The following is an 18,570-nucleotide window of genomic DNA, read 5'->3' as shown; positions in this document are numbered from 1 at the left end:
TTTTTTTCCACACTTTACACCCAACACATGGAAACCAAAGGCTTTGTTTGTGTTTAATGTGAAATTTTTTTTTTTATATTTGGAAAAAAAAATTGTATACAGAAGAGGTTTTACGTAAAAATATTTTTATTTTATTTTTTAATGTGTTAATTAAGTTTTTACAAAAATAATTCCGACCATAATAAAAAATAATTCTTGAAAGCCAAACAGTCCCTTGAATATATAATGTCTATGCTCAGGGGGCTTGTGTCACGCATGGGAGGTCCACGGTACATATCTGCGGGGCAGTTATTTTGAGTCCGGGGCAACGATGATTAGAAAGAATAAAAACAAACGAAACGCCAAATTTTGCCGTTAGGTGCAACGTCCCCATCAGCCAACGTGGCAAACGACACAGCAAATTTAAAATGGAAATCGAAAGGCGAAAACCAGAGAGAGGGAGAGAGAGAGGGGTTGAGAACCAAAACAGTGTCGTCGATAAATTCAGTGGAGTTCCGATTTCCGAACCTCTCGCTCCTCCGGACCTCTGCCGTTGATGGTGGTGCGTGGTGGAGCTGCGTTGAATGGGGCGCAGCCGCGAACCGGAATGCCCGCCGGAAAAGGAGCAACCATCGCTTCAGCCGCTCTCCAGCGTCAAGCTCTGGGATGCTCCGATTCTGTTGCTCGTTTACTTCCACAAAGCGTTTCGGGCGGAGCTCGCCGACCTCCACAGGATGGCCCTGGCGGCGTTAGAGAGGGGCTCCGGCAGCCGCGACCTGATCCTCGACCTCCGTGGGAGGTTTGAGTTCTTCAAGTTAGTGTACAAGTATCATACTGCTGCAGAGGATCAGGTCAGTCTAACCACAATAGATCTATTTATTTGTTTTTCACCTATTTCTTCAAATTCTATCGTAAAATTTTGGTAAACAATGATTTGTTGTTATTATTGAACTGGAATGGTCTGTTGATTAAGGTTCAATTTGGCGGGAGCAGATACTAATGCTCGTAATAAGCACAATTCCCTAATTTCACTTGGTTTCGGGGCCTGAAGGTTTGTACGGGCAAAGAATTATAAAGTTGACTTACAAAATATACGAGGCAGTTCCTTCTTAGTGTTATTTTATTTCAATTTTCTAGAATGGCAGTTTCTGGGAGAAGTGAGAGTTGTCATTATTCAATAAGAATTGTATAGGCTTTGTTAGTAGCCACATGGCCCTAGAGATATAGTTCATGGAGAATAAGGTAGCCCCTAAGTATCCATGGTCATGCCCGCGGTTGATGTGGTTTTTGGATAAACAAATTGATTGCTTATAAGTTGTCAATGAAATTTAAATATTATATAATTTATTTAATTATATATTTATTAAAAATTAAAGAATTTAAATATTATTTTAATAGCATTTTAGAAAAGCCTATCAACTTATTTTATTGATCAAGTATTTTACAATTTTATTCTCCAAAAACTTTAATATTTCTAACTCTTTCTATTTTTAAATATTACAAACTCTCTTGTCTCCATTCTTGCCTCTCTCCCATCTCCGTCTTGTCATTGTCTCCATCTTGGTTGTCGCTTCCAGCCCTACCACTGTCGTCTCCATCTTCTTCTTTGTTGCCTCCATCACCGACTTCAACTTCCATTGCGGCATGTCGCCTTTAGCTTATTGTCGTCGTCTCTATCTCCTACCATTCTCTTTGTATATATATATATATATTTTTTTTAATGTCTCAATATATATATTTAATATTTTTATAAATTAAATTTAAAAAATTATATAATATATTTTTTAATAATTATATATAATTTATCAATATGTAATGATAACAATTTTATTAGTTGAATATTGATTTATAATGTATTTTTATTAAAAATTAGTATTTTTATAAATTTTATTTATATTATTTAGAAATATGTTTATTTTAGTTGTTTTTTTTTAAGTTCTAATAATTTATCAGTTTTTTCAAATTAAACATATAACTATATAAATAATAGCTTAAAAGATATTTATTTAAACACCCCATTAACTTAAACATTAGCTAATTTTAAAGCTTTACATAATTTTTAAGTAAAAAAACTTAAAAATCATCTTCAAAAATGGTAAGCCAAACAGCCTCTTAGTGTCGTCTCTGGATCTTCGGTAGCCAATGTTGTTGAGTGGTACTTCATGAATGCCTAATTACTCGCTAAGGTAGAATAGTATATCAAGTAGAAGGCATTAATACAGAACGGGGCGAACAAGAAAGGAAATGCTGAACTACAAGCTAAATAATTTTTTGCAAAAAGGAGCTTGATTTCTCATTCCTATCGTGACTCTTAGCTCTCTATCTTATATGGAACGGATATATTTGTGGTTTCACGATTATTTGATTGATCTCTTTATTTTGGCAGCTAATCTTTCTAGCCCTTGATTTCCAAGTAAAAAACGTGGTTTGTACATACAGTCTTGAGCATAAAGGCATAGATGACCTTTTCGATCCTGTTTCTGATTGCCTGAATGTTTTAACTGGGAGAGAAGGAAACACTTCAAAGCAATTTCAAGAACTTGTATTTTGTATTAGCACCATTCAGACTTCAATTTGCCAGCATATGCTGAAAGAAGAAAAGCAGGTACCGATACTCTTTTACTTTGAGTTACCTAGTTTCGTAGTTGCTTCGTTCTAATTCTGGCGTTGATTATTTGTAAACTTTTTCCGTTTCTCTTTGAAGGACATTGTCTGGCAGTGGTTAAGAAATTTTAGCTTAATTTTATATTAATAAATGACATTGAAGGGAAGTAGTTGAAACTAACTACTGAAAAATCATCTATACTAACTCAGCAATCACACTGAGGGTGACATCTTGATGAAATGGATGGAAATTTTTACAGATGAGCATGCCTTGCCATCTTTGGAGGAATTAGGGAATCTCCGGATTCATGATGAAGAAAGTGGCTTGGAAAGTACTGCTTCCTGCAATGTTGATGTGCTTCTTAATTACTTTATTCAATTCAAACATCCTTAATCCCAATTACATTTAGCTAGCTACAGGGATTGATATTCTCATTTCTCAACAACTTAGCCTTGGCATATGCAAAACCAAATATTGGAATTCATAGTCTTCTTGATTGTTATTTTTAACTTCCTTTTGTCTTTGTGCCATATTCAAATTGAATTAGTTTACCCCCTTACAAGAGCACTATTTACCCATTACATGATGGCTTAACATCTTGTTTCAATCCGTACTACTAGTTTATCCACAATTCCTTTATTTGATCTCTTCTCGTAACTGACCATCCTTCTCATGAGCCGTTTGCCTTTTATCCCCCCCTGTTTCTCGGTGTCGTGTCCCAGTACATCCTTCCCGAAGACCCAGCATTGATGATGTTTTGGATGAAGGAAGGCCATCCTGGGAGCTTTGTTTGGATTAGTTTTGATCTTTTATGTATTAGGGTATTTTTTCATTCTAAATCATGTCTCCTAGAGCCTTTTGGTAACTCTACTTATGTGTTTAGGTTTTATTTATGGTCTTTTCCTAGTCTTATTACTAGTAGTGTTATGACAAAGCCAGCAAAGCAGCCAACCCATGTGTCTCAGAGGCGTCCTAAAACTAAGAAGGACTCGTTTCCTTATCTAGTTGATTTGTTGTTATTTGGTTACTTCCTAAGACAGGACTAGTTAGTTTCCTATTAGTTGATTTTCCTTATTTGGTTATTTCCTAAAACCAAATAGGACTAGTTAGTTTCCTATTTAGTTGATTCTTATGGTCTTTTCCTAGTCTTATTACTAGTAGTGTTATGGGCGCAAAGCCAGCAAAGCAGCCAACCCATGTGTATCAGAGGCGTCCTAAAACTAAGAAGGACTAGTTTCCTTATCTAGTTGATTTACTGCTATTTGGTTAATTCCTAAAACAGGACTAGTTAGTTTCTGATTAGTTGAGTCTCCTTATTTCATTGTTTCCTAAAACTAAACAGGACTAGTTAGTTTCCTAGTTAGTTGATTCTTCCTTATTTGGTTTATTTCCTCCATAAGTTCGGACTTCCTAATTAGGTGTGAGGGTTATTATAAATACCTTCTAGCTTGTTAAAGTTTTGGTAAGCAATAAGAATTATTTTCCAGCACTTTATGCAAGAGATCATGGGATTCTCTCTAACAAGCCCTAAGTTTCACCATAGGTAGGAAGGGGAGGAAAACTAACAAGGCATCTCCTTCTTGCAAGGAAATAGCTACTGGCCTTATTAATCGCCCTTGGACTTGATCCCTTAACAAGCAGTTTCAGTTTTGTTTAGTTTTCCTAACCCTAGTAGGAATAGAATTACTAGAGCTATATAAATACCATTTTGATGTATTTTAGTAGTGAATGGAATAACTACGTACAGTTTCTTATAAGCGTGTTATGCTTTCTTTGAATTGAATGACACAATTCTAACTGTAGGTGTGATACCTATGGAACCCTAGGTGTGATGCTTAGAATGTATTGCCCCCAAGCCATTACATATCTAAACCCTAGCCTTTTCAACAACTTTTCCTAGCCTTCTAACCCTAAATAAGCATCTAATCAGCAGGGTATTCTCATAGTACCAGATCTGTCCTACATCACGGATGCTTATATTTCAAGGTCTTGTCATCTTGAGAAGAGGTAGAAGGACCTCTAGGATATCAAAAGCAGCATTGAATGAACAAAAAAAGGGTAAAGAACTTATCATATGGCCAATGAGCTAGGTTTTGAGGCAATATTTTGGCCAAGAAGTTCAGTAAATAGACAAGAAGAAAAGAAAACGATAGAGGGAGGAGAGAGGGTTTTTTTTTTTGGGGGGGGGGAGGGGGGGGGGGTGCTGAAATAATTTTATAGCAATTTTCTTGGACAACGAAGTATACTCACTACTAATATAGTTTCTTGGCGCATGCCCACCTGAAAAGAGATATGAATATTCTAATACTTCATTAATTGTGGTAGGATAAGTAAAGCAGCAATATTGTCATTTAGACAAGTTGGGCAAGGTAAGATTGCACTTGATTATCATATGGTTTGGAAATAAATTTGAAATCATTTAAACATCTTTTTTACATTTAACATAAAATAAATAAAGACAAAGAGGGGAAACCTGGTGAATTTTTGTATGCCGCTTCTTATGGCCTACTGTTCCATGAATAGATAATCTACTTAATTTTACTTAAAAATGACATCAAATGTGACTTGATATTTTGCCGATGAGATTTGCCTATTTGTTTATCTCATTGCAAGTCCATTTATATATTTCAAATTAAAAGTGAGATAAAAATGTCGAACATCTGAACATTTCTAATGCATAGGTGACTGGGAGTGAGCAAGTATTTAGAAATAATTACTGACTATATTAAACAATAAACCAACAACAATCATCTGCTTATACAAAAAAGGTGTTCTGTCATGTCAATATCTGTCACCGATATCATACCTTGACTAATGGGAGATGAGTGGAAAAGAGAAGGGGAAGATGTCCCCCTGTTTCTCCTGTTTGGTTGGTTTATGAGGAGGAAAACAAAGAAAAGAAAAAGAAATGAGATTTTTTTTCCTGATTTCTCTCTGTTTTAGGTAAATCATTATAAAATGAGGAGAGGCATAAAAGAGCTTATAGTGGATATTGGGTATGAAAAACAATTCTAGTGATATTCAGAGACACACCTGTCTTTGTTTACAACCTTTATTTCCACTTTCTTTGCTTAAAACAAACAAAAGAAAATAAATAACAATCTATTGCATCCTGTGCTACTTCATTTCCTTATTGTCCCTTACTAGTGATGGACCAAGAAGATGCATGCATCTCACTATATATTTTGAATTTGGTGTATATTCAACAATATGCATTCTTCTGCAGGTTTTACCTTTGCTGATGCAGCAATTCTCTTCCGAAGAACAAGCTCTACTTATCTGGAGGCTTTTGTGCTGTGTTCCTATATTGCTGATGCAGGAGTTTTTGCCATGGTTGACTTCGTTCCTTTCCCTAGATGAACAAGAGGAGATTCTGCATTGTATCAGGGAAGTCATTCCTAGGGAAAGGCTACTGCAAGAGGTAGATCCTGACTTTGTTTCTTGATTTTTTCTTTTTACATTAATATCTGCTAAATGAGTACAACTCTACCTTAAAGGTTGTGCTTTCGTGGCTTCATAACAAGAATCCATCTTCAGCAGTGGTCAAAAATGAAATTGAAAAAGGAGCTCAGATTACTGATTTCCAAGCAAGTACAAAGAATGTGTTTGAGGTGCATGCATCAATGACCTTTCATGGAGAAAAATGGTGGGAAGAGAAAGCATCTTGCAAGACAATTTTTAGGCACACTCCAATTCATGGTCTTCATCTTTGGCATGGTGCTCTCAGAAAAGATCTCAAAGGAATTTTGAAGGAACTGTATCAAATAAGAAGCTCAAACAGCTTTCTAACTCTAGATTCTGCAATTATCCAGCTAAAATTTCTCATGGATGTCGTTATCTACTATAGGTACCTTTATTATTGTGAAAGAAGCTACTTATCTAGGGCCCTCCTGCTCGATTCAGATCTCAAGCCAGTAGAAACTTCACTAATTCTTATTTCATGCTGCATCTTTCATTTATTATGTTTTTCCCTGAAAGAATGCTTCCAATTTGCAGCATTGCATTGGATAAAGTTTTTGACCCTGTAGTGAATGAATTTGCCGATGGCTTCTCATTTCATTTCAAGGGTAGAGTTAAAAATGAAAATCAACTTGAAGGTTTACAGAGGTTGCTATATGATAAGGTTCAAGATGAGAAGATGCCTCTGTGCAATTTTGTGGAGGAACTTTGCAGGGAATTGGAATTATATGTGATTGGAATCAGCGAACACTTGGTTTTGCTAGAAACAGAGGTAAACTGTTCTTTTGATACAGTTCTGTCAAAGCAACAGACTGAAACAAAAAGAAAAAAAAATATCTAGGGTAAATTCAGCCTTCTAACTTACATCTTAAGAAACACTTTCAGCCATTCAATACTAATATCAAGTCATCAATAATTGATGCTACCTTCACTTCCAGTTGCAAGATATCAAGGTTCCTTATAACTGTTAGTACACCCCAGTTGCTTGCCATACGAAGTTTGTCTTACTGTAGTCATCTGACATTTTTGAGTTCCTATCAGGTATTCCCATTGATTATCAACTTCACTCATGAATTTCAGAAGTGGCTACTATACCAAAGTGTTTATATTATGCCACTTGGGCTGCTGAAGTACACAATTAGTTGGTTCTCTGCCCATTTATCCGAGGAAGATTGCAACTCCATCCTGAATAGCTTAAAGCAGAGAAGTCCTCTAGACAACACTGGAGCCTTTTCAGTTCTCTTGTATGAGTGGGTACGCATGGGTTATTCAGGAAAAACCTCGATTGACAAATTTAGAAAAGACTTACAGGAGATGTACAAGAGCAGAAGCTCTTTCCTGATTGAGCTTGTCCAAGAGGACTATGCTTTTTGTTCCTTAATTCTAAAAACCAGGCCTTGCAACAAATTTAACCCCATTTCAAAACAACCACATATGTCTACCAAATCCAAGGGATGTAGACCTAATCATTCATCTTCTGATGGTAGCACTACTCAAAAGTATGGCATATCATGTACTGGTAGGATCAGTATATGTATATTCTCCCCTAAATCAATAAGGACTTTATCTCCTTTTCCAAAATTTCCTACTGAGAATAGTGAAGCTAGTTCCATGCTCAATCTTGAACCGAGACCAGTGGATCACATCTTTTACTTCCATAAAGCTCTCAGAAAAGATTTGGAGTATCTTGTCAATGTTTCAGCAAAGCTGGGTGAAAATGTTGGAGACCTAGTGGATTTCCATAGACGATTCAAACTTGTACAATTTCTATATCAAGTTCATAGTGATACAGAGGATGAGATAGCTTTTCCAGCTCTGGAGGCAAAGGGACAGGCCAGAAACATTAGCCAATCCTATACTATTGACCACAAACTGGAAGCTGACCTCTTCAACAAGATTTCTCTTACCCTGGATGAGATTTCTGGGTTACATGTTTCAGATTATAGTGTTGACATGGATGTATTGGATCAATATCATCGGCTATGTTTGAAGCTCCATGATCAGTGCAAGTCTATGTGTAAGGTCCTAACCAGCCATGTCAACCGTGAAGAAATTGAGCTTTGGTCGTTATTTAGAGAATGCTTCTCTATTGAGGAACAAGAAAAGATCATAGGAAGCATACTTGGAAGAACAAGAGCTGAAACCCTACAAGAAATGATTCCCTGGCTCATGGCATCTTTGACACCAGAAGAACAACAGGTCATGATGTCCTTGTGGCATAAGGCTACCAAGAATACGATGTTTCGTGAATGGTTACAGGAATGGTGGGAAGGCATGAAAAGGTATGATATAGCTAAGGTGGAACATGAATCTAATATTTCTCCTTCTTGGACTGCTGACCCACTACAATTTCTCTCAAATTATCTGTCAAGTGAAGGCTTTGGCAATCAAGATCGGACAATACATGAAGAAGATGCTAAAATTCTTCAATATAATTTTGTTGATTTGGACATTGATTTGTCTGGAAAACACAATATCGATGACAAAGGAAATGTCTCAAGTGGAAACCTCAATAATCTCCAATTTTCAGATTGTTCTGAATTTTCATGTGAGGTTGATAAGAAGAGATTAAAGGAATTAGCAGGGCTCACAAAGCAACCTGATGAACCTATACAGAATATGCAGGTCAATCAGGACTTCAGACATCAGGAGCAACTTCCTGTGATGAGTCAAGAAGAACTGGAGGCTGCAATAAGAAAAATATCCCGCAACTCCAATCTGGATCCTCAAAAGAAATCATATATTATCCAGAACCTTCTAATGAGGTTGGCAACTAATACTTTCTGCTTCCATTTTCTTTCATAAGAAGACTGCAGAGTTACATGTAAAGAATACCATCAGATAACAAAATTCTAAATTACAGGTGGAGAGTTTCTTGGAATATGCATATTTTTAGAACATAAGGACTTCCTGGCAAAATGTCATAATCTACATGATCCTCTATATGTCTTCAATTCCCTCATTTCAAACTCAGACAAAAACAAAATTTCAAGCTGAAATGAGTTAAGAAGTAACTTGGATAAATTTATAATCTCCTTAAGTGCCCCAGCATGATGAACAATTTTGAAAATTAAGTGGTGAATTTGTGTATCCCCACTTCCTACATTACAAATTTTTCTATGATGTTAATGACATTGTGTATGACTCTCAAATTAATTTTCTTAGTTTGTGCGATGCCTATATCCTTGTGTTTCACTGATAATTTTCTGGTGTTTCAGCCGCTGGATTATGACACAACAAAAACCTCATGCAGAAGTTCCTGTCTCAAGTAAAAAGGAAGAAGTTTCAGGTCAGTGTCCATCTTACAGGGATCCACTTAAATTAACATTTGGTTGCAAACACTACAAGAGAAACTGCAAGCTAGTTGCTGCTTGTTGCAACAAGATTTATGCATGCAGACTTTGCCATGATGATGAGTCTGATCACTCAATGGATAGGTACATACTGTATGCTTTAAATGTCTCTCTTTAACTTTTTGAAGTTTTGAGTCCCTGCTCTTGAGATTTTTCTGTTTCTTATTTGCATACAGGAAGGCTACTACTAAGATGATGTGTATGAAATGTTTGGTGATTCAACCAATAGGCCCCACCTGCTCAACTGACACTTGCGATAAGTTATCAATGGCCAGATACTACTGCAGGATCTGCAAATTCTTTGATGACGAGAGGTGATGCAAGACTGACCTAATTTGTTATTTTCCCCTCTTGTTATGGAATGTTACAGTTCCTAACCTTTACATAATTTAATTACTTTCTGTAAGTTTTAATGTCATTCAAGAAAACAACTTCTTGATGAAGAGAGATATAAACTAACTTGTCCACGATCTGCTTAGGAGTACGCTGTAAATTCTACATGCCATCACTGTCTTTCTTGAGAATGGATTATGTGTGCTATCAATTTTGAGGTTACTTTTTGTCCAAAAAGCATGACTTGTTACTAAACATACCCCACATTCTGCATTGAACTATCCAACATTCCAACTCACGTGCAAACTTGTATTGAACATGGATAGGTAGACAAACCCATGATCTGAAGTAAGCATGGCACACAAACATGCAATGTAGACTAGGCAAGCTTAACAGCAAAATAAAAGGCATAACATGAGAATTAAATTTAAAACTTCTTGGGACCTAACAATCATGATGACTGGTATCTATGTGAAAAACTATATGGATAAGTAATAGTTATTTGAAGAAAACTACAGATATAGGCTTGATGAGAACTGGCAAGAAGGGCTATATTTTATGTATACTTATTATTTGCTGTAACTACAAATATAATATCAAAAAACATATAAAAAAAAAGAAAGATTCAAGTAAATGGAAATGACTTGAAAATTTTAGAGAAAGCCATTAGATAATATTCTATTATCCTTTACATTTATTCTTCAAGAGAATATTAATGAATTGGCATGGTTTATGATATGAATATATTTATATGTATGATGCTCTCTCTCTCCCTCCCTCCACACAGATGGGAATGGCTGAGGTTAGCCTTTGGTAATCTAAAGGTTGGATGTGTGTTATCTTAGAGTATTTCTGACTTGGAGGGTGTTAGACAGGGATATTTACCACTGCCCGTACTGTAACCTGTGTCGAGTTGGGAAAGGATTGGGCATTGACTATTTCCATTGCATGAATTGCAATGCTTGCATGTCAAGGTCTCTTTCAGTGCATATATGTAGAGAGAAGTGCTTTGAGGATAACTGCCCAATATGCCACGAGTTCATTTTCACATCGAGCTCTCCAGTCAAGGCTCTTTCATGTGGACATTTGATGCACTCAGCATGCTTTCAGGTACTTGGTTCATGCATAGTTCTCCATCTTTTCTTCTTTTCTTAAAGTTATATGCAAATATTCAGGCTAACATACAAATGCTATCCTATTCTGCTGTTAGGACTATACCTACAGTCACTATACCTGTCCAATATGTAGCAAATCACTTGGAGACATGCAGGTAAGTTGCCATACATGGAAAATAATACTTTTTTGTGTTTTATTGTGTAACTGTACATTAGGTATTTATTATAAGTGTGGATCCTGATGTAGTCAACCAAATCGTAAATAATTAGGGATTAGTCAACTCAATCAAGGAAGACAAAAATAAAGGAAACAATACCGATAAGGAAACATAATCTTATCCTAATAAAGAAAAGGAAACTCTAGAAATAAGGAAATAGAGATATTCTAGGAAGAAAACAATTATAGGAGAGATTTCTGGATTTCTAACACCATATATTCTCTTTGATTTTCTCTCTTCAAAAATTATTTTACTGTTCATGCTGTGACACATGTAAGCGCTGCCTCTCACAATATCAATAAATTACTACATACCTACCTATTTTTTAGCATGCTTATGTTATGCTTTTGAGAGGGAGATTACAGTTTTCAAATGTTGCCCCTGTAGGTATATATGATTAAGATACAACCAAGAATTCTATATATAAAGATGATATATGCCAAATATAGACCAAGATATTCAATATATGATGAAGATATATATTTGCTTTGCTACATCTGATTTATTTGATTTTATTCTGTAAATCATTGTGATTAATTACTTTTTTTTGTGTGCATTGGCCCTATACTCTGAATAGTTTGCAGAGTCTTAGCACAAAACTATCACTCCCACCTGGATTCTAAATCTGCCAATTCCGAGGAAAAAAGATAAAGAAAGAAAGCATGCATTTTGTAAACTTGTTAATTAAAATGTGCTTAGGCCAAGTGCCCTAAGATTGATTGATTTACTTTGTCTACTTCAGTTACTTGATTAAGCTCAATCATCTGTAAGGAGGTTACCAATTCATAATTGTGAAAATGGTGTATTCCAGGTGTACTTTGGTATGATAGATGCACTACTGGCTGAAGAAAAAATTCCAGATGAGTATTCTGGCCAGACTCAGGTGATGATACTATTTCTTACTTCCTGATCTTAGCTGTGTTGCAAGTAAAATTATTTAATTTACCATGGAACAATTTTCAGGTAATATTATGCAATGATTGCGAGAAGAGAGCAACTGCTCCATTTCATTGGCTTTATCACAAATGTTCTCATTGTGGTTCATACAACACCAGGGTTGTATGACTGCATGCATAGTAAGTATTAACCAAAAAAAGAAAACTCAATCCTTTGATCTATCTTACAAAATGATATTTATTTGAATAGAGCTGACGACTTGGAGTTAGGTGGAACCATTCTCTTTTTCTTACAGAGTAAATTTGCTTTGGTTTGTGAAGATACAGGAAATGTTTTCTGGTTTCAAACAAAATTGCTTAAGAAGTTCTAGCTTTATGTATACAACAACAAGAAGATCACATGCCTTGATCCTACTGGGCGGGTTGGCTACTTGAATTCTAGCTTGCAGCCATCTGTATCCATGACCGTATTTTCTATAAAGCCATTATATCCCAATGTCACGTTTAAGGTTTTTAACCAAATTTTCTTTAGTCTTCCTCAACATCTTTATGATACAAACTTCTTTCATTCTATTCACTCATGACTCACCTCATTGGTGTATCTATCAGTCTTTTCTTATATATCTAAACTTTCTTAATCGTATTTTTGTGTATCTTTTCTTCAGTAGGCGCTACTCCAACTGTCGTGTAATTAAAACATTTTAGTAGGCGCTACTCCAACTGTCGTGTAATTAAAACATTTCAGTAGGCACTGCTCCAACAGTCTTTCACATAAATTAAAACAGTGGAGTCCACATGAAGGAAAAGCTAGTTTCTATATACAATTCTTGTCCTCCTCCACACATGATTTTGTCTTGTACAACATCCTTGTTGAAAAAATCTGAATAGTCTCAGTGGCTGGTTGTAAGTGCACTCACTTGATGTCTGCAATTCTTTGGTAATTGAAGGAAGTTTGTTGGTTTGGAAATTTTATCAAAATGCTAGCTTTGTTGTATGGAATGAAATGTTGGGTAAGCTAAGTACCAACAAATGCAAAAGCATAGATGAAGATGTTAAGGTGGTTGTGCAGCTATATGGCCACATACAGAATTAGAAGAAGTGTTTTATCTATGATAAGATCAAAGTGGAACATATTGACATAAGATGCCAAGGCATTTCGACTACGCTGCCTCCCCTCAAAGGCTTGAAAAAGAAAAGAAGTTAACTGTCGCAATGAGGCAGACATCTTGCTAACAGCTCCTTGCTTTGACAGGTATATCCAAATGATATTGATTGCCTTCCTCCCCTGACTCGGACAAAAATGCAGTTAGTTCACTTAGGGCAAGCAGTTCGTCGCAGTCTCTTCTTGTTCTTTCTAAGAGGGAAACTTTCGATGCATCCCTGCTTGTTTTCTTATGTTGGCTAGAATAAGGATTGCCTTACTATGGACTCAATAACAGCTGGCCTCCTTTCCTTACCTGGGCTCAACCGGAATGACAGGACAGTTACCGTACTGTGCTAATGGAATGCTTTCTATCTAACAAACGGGGAATTCTCTTTCTCGACTTACAACTTACTTTGACATTCAGGTTACCATACTCTTTTTTTTTCTAAACTGTTGTAAAATAGGAAGTTCAACCGATAGCTTGAGATGTGCAAGCATTGACCTAAAGGATATTTACCATCCCTTTAAGGTGCAAAGGGAATATAGGTATTCTCCATTTGAGTTGGTATTTGAGCAAAGTGGTATAATGCAAAGATTCTCTTGTCCACATATACCACAGCAGAATGGAGTTGCAGAAAGGAAATACCTGTTCCAATCTCTTAAAAGAATCTAGTTTGGCTTCATTATTTCCCAGTAACTGTCCTGAATATTTGTAGATGGATGTTTTTGTCCACAAAACTCTAATAAGTCTCCTTCTGAGGAACTATAAGGATCTGTCTTGGATTGCACCTTTTTGCAGGTCTTTGGTTGTGCATGCTATCCGGTGCTATTCACCTCAAAAGTTTGATCAAGTCCAATGCGTGTATTTTTGGGATACAACAGTCAGGATAAAGGGTATTGCTGTCTTGATCCCTCGTCCAACAAGAAATGTTTAAGATGGTTCTGATAGGAGAAGAATGAATGAAATGGAAGAAGATTATAGCAAAAGAAGAAGAGAAAAACTAAAGAAAACTTTTGCCCTCGGTTGCTTTAGCGGTTGCCTATAATGCGATCTACGGGTGTAAGGGTAAGGTCACAAGAGAGCCAATGATGTTGCTTTAGGTTTTCTGAGATGTCCTAGATAACTAGTATTCTAACCCTTACTAGGTTAGAAAGCAACACACTATATCTTTGCTCACCTAGGTTTTCTCATTTTTGCTAGGAAAAAATAGAAAAAAATTTGATGAAAATCCGTTAGGCATAACTATAGTCACATAGAATGTGGTACGTATTCAAGTACGAGATATGCTACTTAGCTTGGTACACATTTGTAGGGGTAGGATTAGTTAGTATATTAGTTTTGTTCTTGGTTCACTTTGAATAATGTATTTGCACGTTTTTTATTATATTCATAAGATATTGCAATGAAAATAAGGTTCACTTTAACTAAAAACAAGTCTGCAATAACATAAAAATATAACAGTAGGATCAAAAACAGGAAAAAAAAAAAAAAACCTGAATGCTAATATAGCTCAAATTTAAAACTAGAAGTCATCTCGAAAGCTTAATGATAAGATGGACTTCAAATTCATCTCCCCATGACTTTTGAGTTTAGACCTCTGAACTTGGGCTATCAAGTCACTTTAAAGTTCTATATTCAAGATTGTCATTTTTGACGATCTAGGTCACGTCCCTCCTTGTTCCAATAAGTGTGAACTGTAATTAGATATAGGTAATTGGAAATGTAATTTTTGTAGGGTTATTTCATGAATTGTGTAACCATGGGCATAATATAGGATAAATTGGTCTTAATTACATACAATTTATCATGGATGGAGAGTTGATAAGATAGAATTCATGTAGATGACCTCACCTAAGGGATCATGGCTGAATGGTGTTTTTGTTTATTCTTGATTCCAAGTAAAGGTACATTAGGTTTTATTTTATTTATTTGCTATCTCAGCAAGTATTGAATTTAGTTTTATTACTTTGCATGTTGGTGTGAACAGGCATGCCAGCCCTCCTTGTTGAGAGACATGATCAATCAGACCTACTTTATTACGTGGCTGAAACTACCGAACTTTCAGAATACCAATCTTCCAGGATTGGAGTATATAGATGCTGAAAAGTCAGAACATTGGGGGTGTTCAGAATCGCCATAGAGTAACATTCTGACCACCTTCCTATTCACCCTAAAAAGAAGTGTTTTGTTTGTCAGATTCATATGTTGTAATCAACATTAGATGGCTGTAATTGCTAAAATTGAGAATAATGATTGCATAATCCCAAGATCATTTATGGAACTATTGGGATTAGTACCCTATTTGGTACTCTATGTGATGGCAATAAGTCTACTTTTGAAGATGTTAAGAGTTCTAAAAGTTATTTGCACTGGAAGGAAGCACCAAATATTTAGAGTGCACAAAATAGATTGTTCAGAACATATCTCGTATACATTAAACTGCTGGATAAATTTTTGTTTGAGACTAAAACAAGAAAATGGACTACAATGGATGGAATCGACAATAAGATGCTTTAAGTTACCCCCCCCCCCCCCCCCCCACACACACACACACACGAACACACAAAAAAAATAAAAGAATATAACAGAGTTCTAAAATGGAATCACAATAGTAAACATGTCAATCTGCTATTCTTCTCCTTACTCTTTTTTCTGCCTATTAATCAGTTGACACTGGTAAGACTAAAGCAGGCAGCTGCACTTTTTAACTCATTTTCAGTCACATTCATGATGGAGTCCGTTGTATCTTTAAGTGATGAGTCCGAACTGCACAAAAATTTACACAGCAGATCAGGAATCAATAGGATATAAAAATTCAACTGCAGAGACATACCCTTGAGTGAATTTGGAACATTAGGAAGAGGATTTCTTTCTTTTTCCTTTTTTCTTTTATGATCATTGGGCGGTGAACTCTGCCAATGCACAGCCATATCCAGTACAAAGATGCGCATTTCTCATTGTCTTCAATCTTCCTTTCATTCAACTCTAGGTTTCCACTGAACAAGATACTGATATTGCAATGGTAAACATACCTTGAATCATAGGGCTCCTTGGAGTCAATATAAGACTGTCTGTCATCTATTGTCGTGTCAAAGAACGGATGCATCTCATCATATTCTTGAGCGGGATCCTGTTGGATAGATAGTTGTTCTGAGACTTCCAATTGTGATTGCATTGCTATTGTATCTTGAACAATATTGCTGCTGTTATTGTTGCCATCGCTATATGACCGCTGAAACCAAAAAGAATCGGCCATATTGTCCTTATCAAGGAAGCCAGGATTGTAGGGTACGCTGGTGCCGTTTGTGTAAGAATTATGTGATTCAATTGGCAATGCCAAAACAGGATCGAAAGCTTGGGGATGGGGAGCCTCCTGGTGGAAGAGGCAGAGGCGTGGCCCCATTCCTAGCTGTAATTTTGACGTTGATTCATTAGGAGAACATGAAATTTCGTGCTGCTGATTATTCTGTCTGTATATTGCTAGCTGTGCATGAACTGCATGGAGCTCTTCCTCGGCCAGGTGTATCAGGTACTCGAGCTGACGAATCACGTAACAACAGCCATGCACAGGGAACCTCTCTCGGATGTTTGCCTGACAGATGATGGACCTCATGGCCTCCATCTTCTGACTGGGATCGATATGCTCCAGTATTTTCCTTATGTTGCTCACCCCAAACAGCCTGTGCGCATTCTGGAACATCTTGGGCTGATCCGGAGGGAAGTATGGTGCCAGTGGACACTCTGAGGAGCACCTTCTCCTCTGGTACTTGCACGCGGCGCAGGCTTGGCTCGTCCCACCCTTGAGGGTCATTTCCAAACCGGCCAATTCCGGGAAGAAGAGCCAGTCCCCCAATGATGCAATTCAAGAATGGCAATGTGAAAATGGCAAAAGTATTGGCAGGAAAGATGGTGATGAAGAAGGTGAGAAACAACTTGGTGGGAAAAGAGAGTATTGTTGGGAAGCCAAAGACAGAAGGCCATGTGGAAGCACTGATCTGAAGAGGTATGATATATTGTGCGGATTTGCTGGGAGTGCTGGGAAAGACTCAGTAAAAAGAAAGGGGTTGAAGATTGAAGAGGGACCGATTTTAGTGGGGAAGTTTCTTTCCAAGTCTGTGACCGTTATGGACAATTGTTGGAACTAACTTTATCAGAGTCCTTACTTTTTGGGGCATTTGTTTTGTATGTGGTTTCTATTTTGTTATTTCGAAGTTTCTCCTCTTCTCATATGTAATGCTTTTAATTTGACGATGAGGGCTACCTTTTTAATGTTTTATTGAAACTCTTAGTCACTGTCACAAATCACTGTTTAGTCTTAATTTACTAAAGTCTGAAAAAATATAATAAGATAATGGATGCAATTTAATCGTTCCATTGTTGAAAAAAGGCAATATTCTTGTGGAATTTTTGTACTAACAAATTTGTAAAGAAATAGTGTGACATTAATTACATTTTTGATTGGTTTTTCTTCCATAATGTATAATTTTTTTTTTTGGCCGAGAGGGGGACGGGGGTTCGCATAGGTTATCTCAAGATTAATTTAATTTAATAGTCCATTTTGGCTAGATATAATCATGAAGCTTTACATCAACATGGCCATAAAAAGGGTAATTTTATGTCATTTTTAAAAAGAAAAAATCCCAAAGCCATGCAGTCCTCCAATTATTTCTTAAGTTAGAACAGTCATGAAGTCGTTCGTTGGAAACGTCTACTTCACTATTTTCCCTCCTCTAAAAGAAAGATCATCCAAAAGGCAGTTTGAGGGGAGGGGGGAAGTGAAAATACATAAATTAATAAAGTGCATACATTTGGTAAAATCATACATCACGAATTTCTAATGAAAAGATCAGAGGTTCAACACATGAAATCATATCAAACTTTTAAAATTATATTTTAATACAACCGACTACTTACTTTTCTAATTAAATTCTGTTCAAATTTTTAGTTCTCAACTATTATTAAAACGTAAACACAATTTCCCATTGAATTGAATGGAACCAAAGATCACATCTTACAGCCCCTTTTCTTTTGTTTGCGAGTGCATGTTTACACCATAATTCAAAAACTAAAACGTCCGATTCTTTCAAAACACGGTAAAAGTTACAGTTACTGAAACGTTAAAGACTCATTACTATTGGTATATGCAATGGCAAAACGTACAAATGCATAATATTAGACCTCAAAGTGGCACTTATGTCACATCCTATCTGCTCAACCCATCTATGGCCGTTATTTATACAACTTAGTAAGAACAAATACCTAATGTGAAGCCTAAATTCTAAACTTTAGACCTAATATGCAGCCACCAGCCACCAGCCACCAGTGGCGTCGATCAAGGGAAACCTCATTTAGTGCACAAATATATCCAAGGGTTTATAGCCAAATAGAACAAAGCTTTATAGCCAACATGCAATTTCCAGAGACTAAATTAGAACAACATATCAAGCTTCCTTTGCTACATGAATTC

The 18,570-nt window shown here is 36.3% G+C and overlaps 2 protein-coding genes across 6 annotated transcripts; one reads left to right on the top strand and one right to left on the bottom strand.

Moving 5' to 3' along the window:
- Positions 1-425: 425 nt before the first annotated feature.
- LOC127794973 (zinc finger protein BRUTUS-like At1g74770) lies at positions 426-15,468 on the top strand. 5 transcript variants are annotated; one of them, XR_008021722.1, is made up of 14 exons: positions 426-830; positions 2,366-2,584; positions 5,811-6,005; positions 6,082-6,431; positions 6,581-6,815; positions 7,085-8,808; positions 9,262-9,480; positions 9,573-9,710; positions 10,605-10,839; positions 10,940-10,999; positions 11,874-11,945; positions 12,026-12,138; positions 12,280-12,467; positions 15,091-15,239. XR_008021722.1 is itself a non-coding variant. In XM_052326327.1 (13 exons), the coding sequence occupies exons 1-12, from the start codon at positions 564-566 to the stop codon at positions 12,125-12,127; spliced, it is 3,816 nt and encodes a 1,271-aa protein (XP_052182287.1). In that variant the 5' UTR covers positions 426-563; the 3' UTR covers positions 12,128-12,138; positions 15,091-15,239. The 5 variants fall into 5 exon arrangements, 3 of the variants coding, with proteins under 3 accessions (XP_052182287.1, XP_052182286.1, XP_052182285.1); XR_008021723.1 differs by lacking the exon at positions 12,280-12,467 and adding an exon at positions 13,211-14,168 and having other exon boundaries at positions 15,091-15,208; XM_052326327.1 differs by lacking the exon at positions 12,280-12,467.
- A 205-nt stretch (positions 15,469-15,673) lies between these two features.
- Positions 15,674-17,439, bottom strand: LOC127794974 (LOB domain-containing protein 27-like). Its single transcript, XM_052326328.1, has 2 exons — positions 16,136-17,439; positions 15,674-15,869 (listed from the first exon to the last, which is right to left on the bottom strand). Exons 1-2 carry the CDS (start codon positions 16,912-16,914, stop codon positions 15,767-15,769), a joined length of 882 nt encoding a protein of 293 aa, XP_052182288.1. The 5' UTR covers positions 16,915-17,439; the 3' UTR covers positions 15,674-15,766.
- Positions 17,440-18,570: the final 1,131 nt, after the last annotated feature.

The sequence above is a fragment of the Diospyros lotus genome, chromosome 2 (genome assembly GCF_014633365.1).
Source record: "Diospyros lotus cultivar Yz01 chromosome 2, ASM1463336v1, whole genome shotgun sequence".
NCBI classification, from domain to species: Eukaryota; Viridiplantae; Streptophyta; class Magnoliopsida; order Ericales; family Ebenaceae; genus Diospyros; species Diospyros lotus.
Note: the sequence above shows the minus strand (reverse complement) of the source record. Positions and strands in the feature narration are given on the sequence as shown.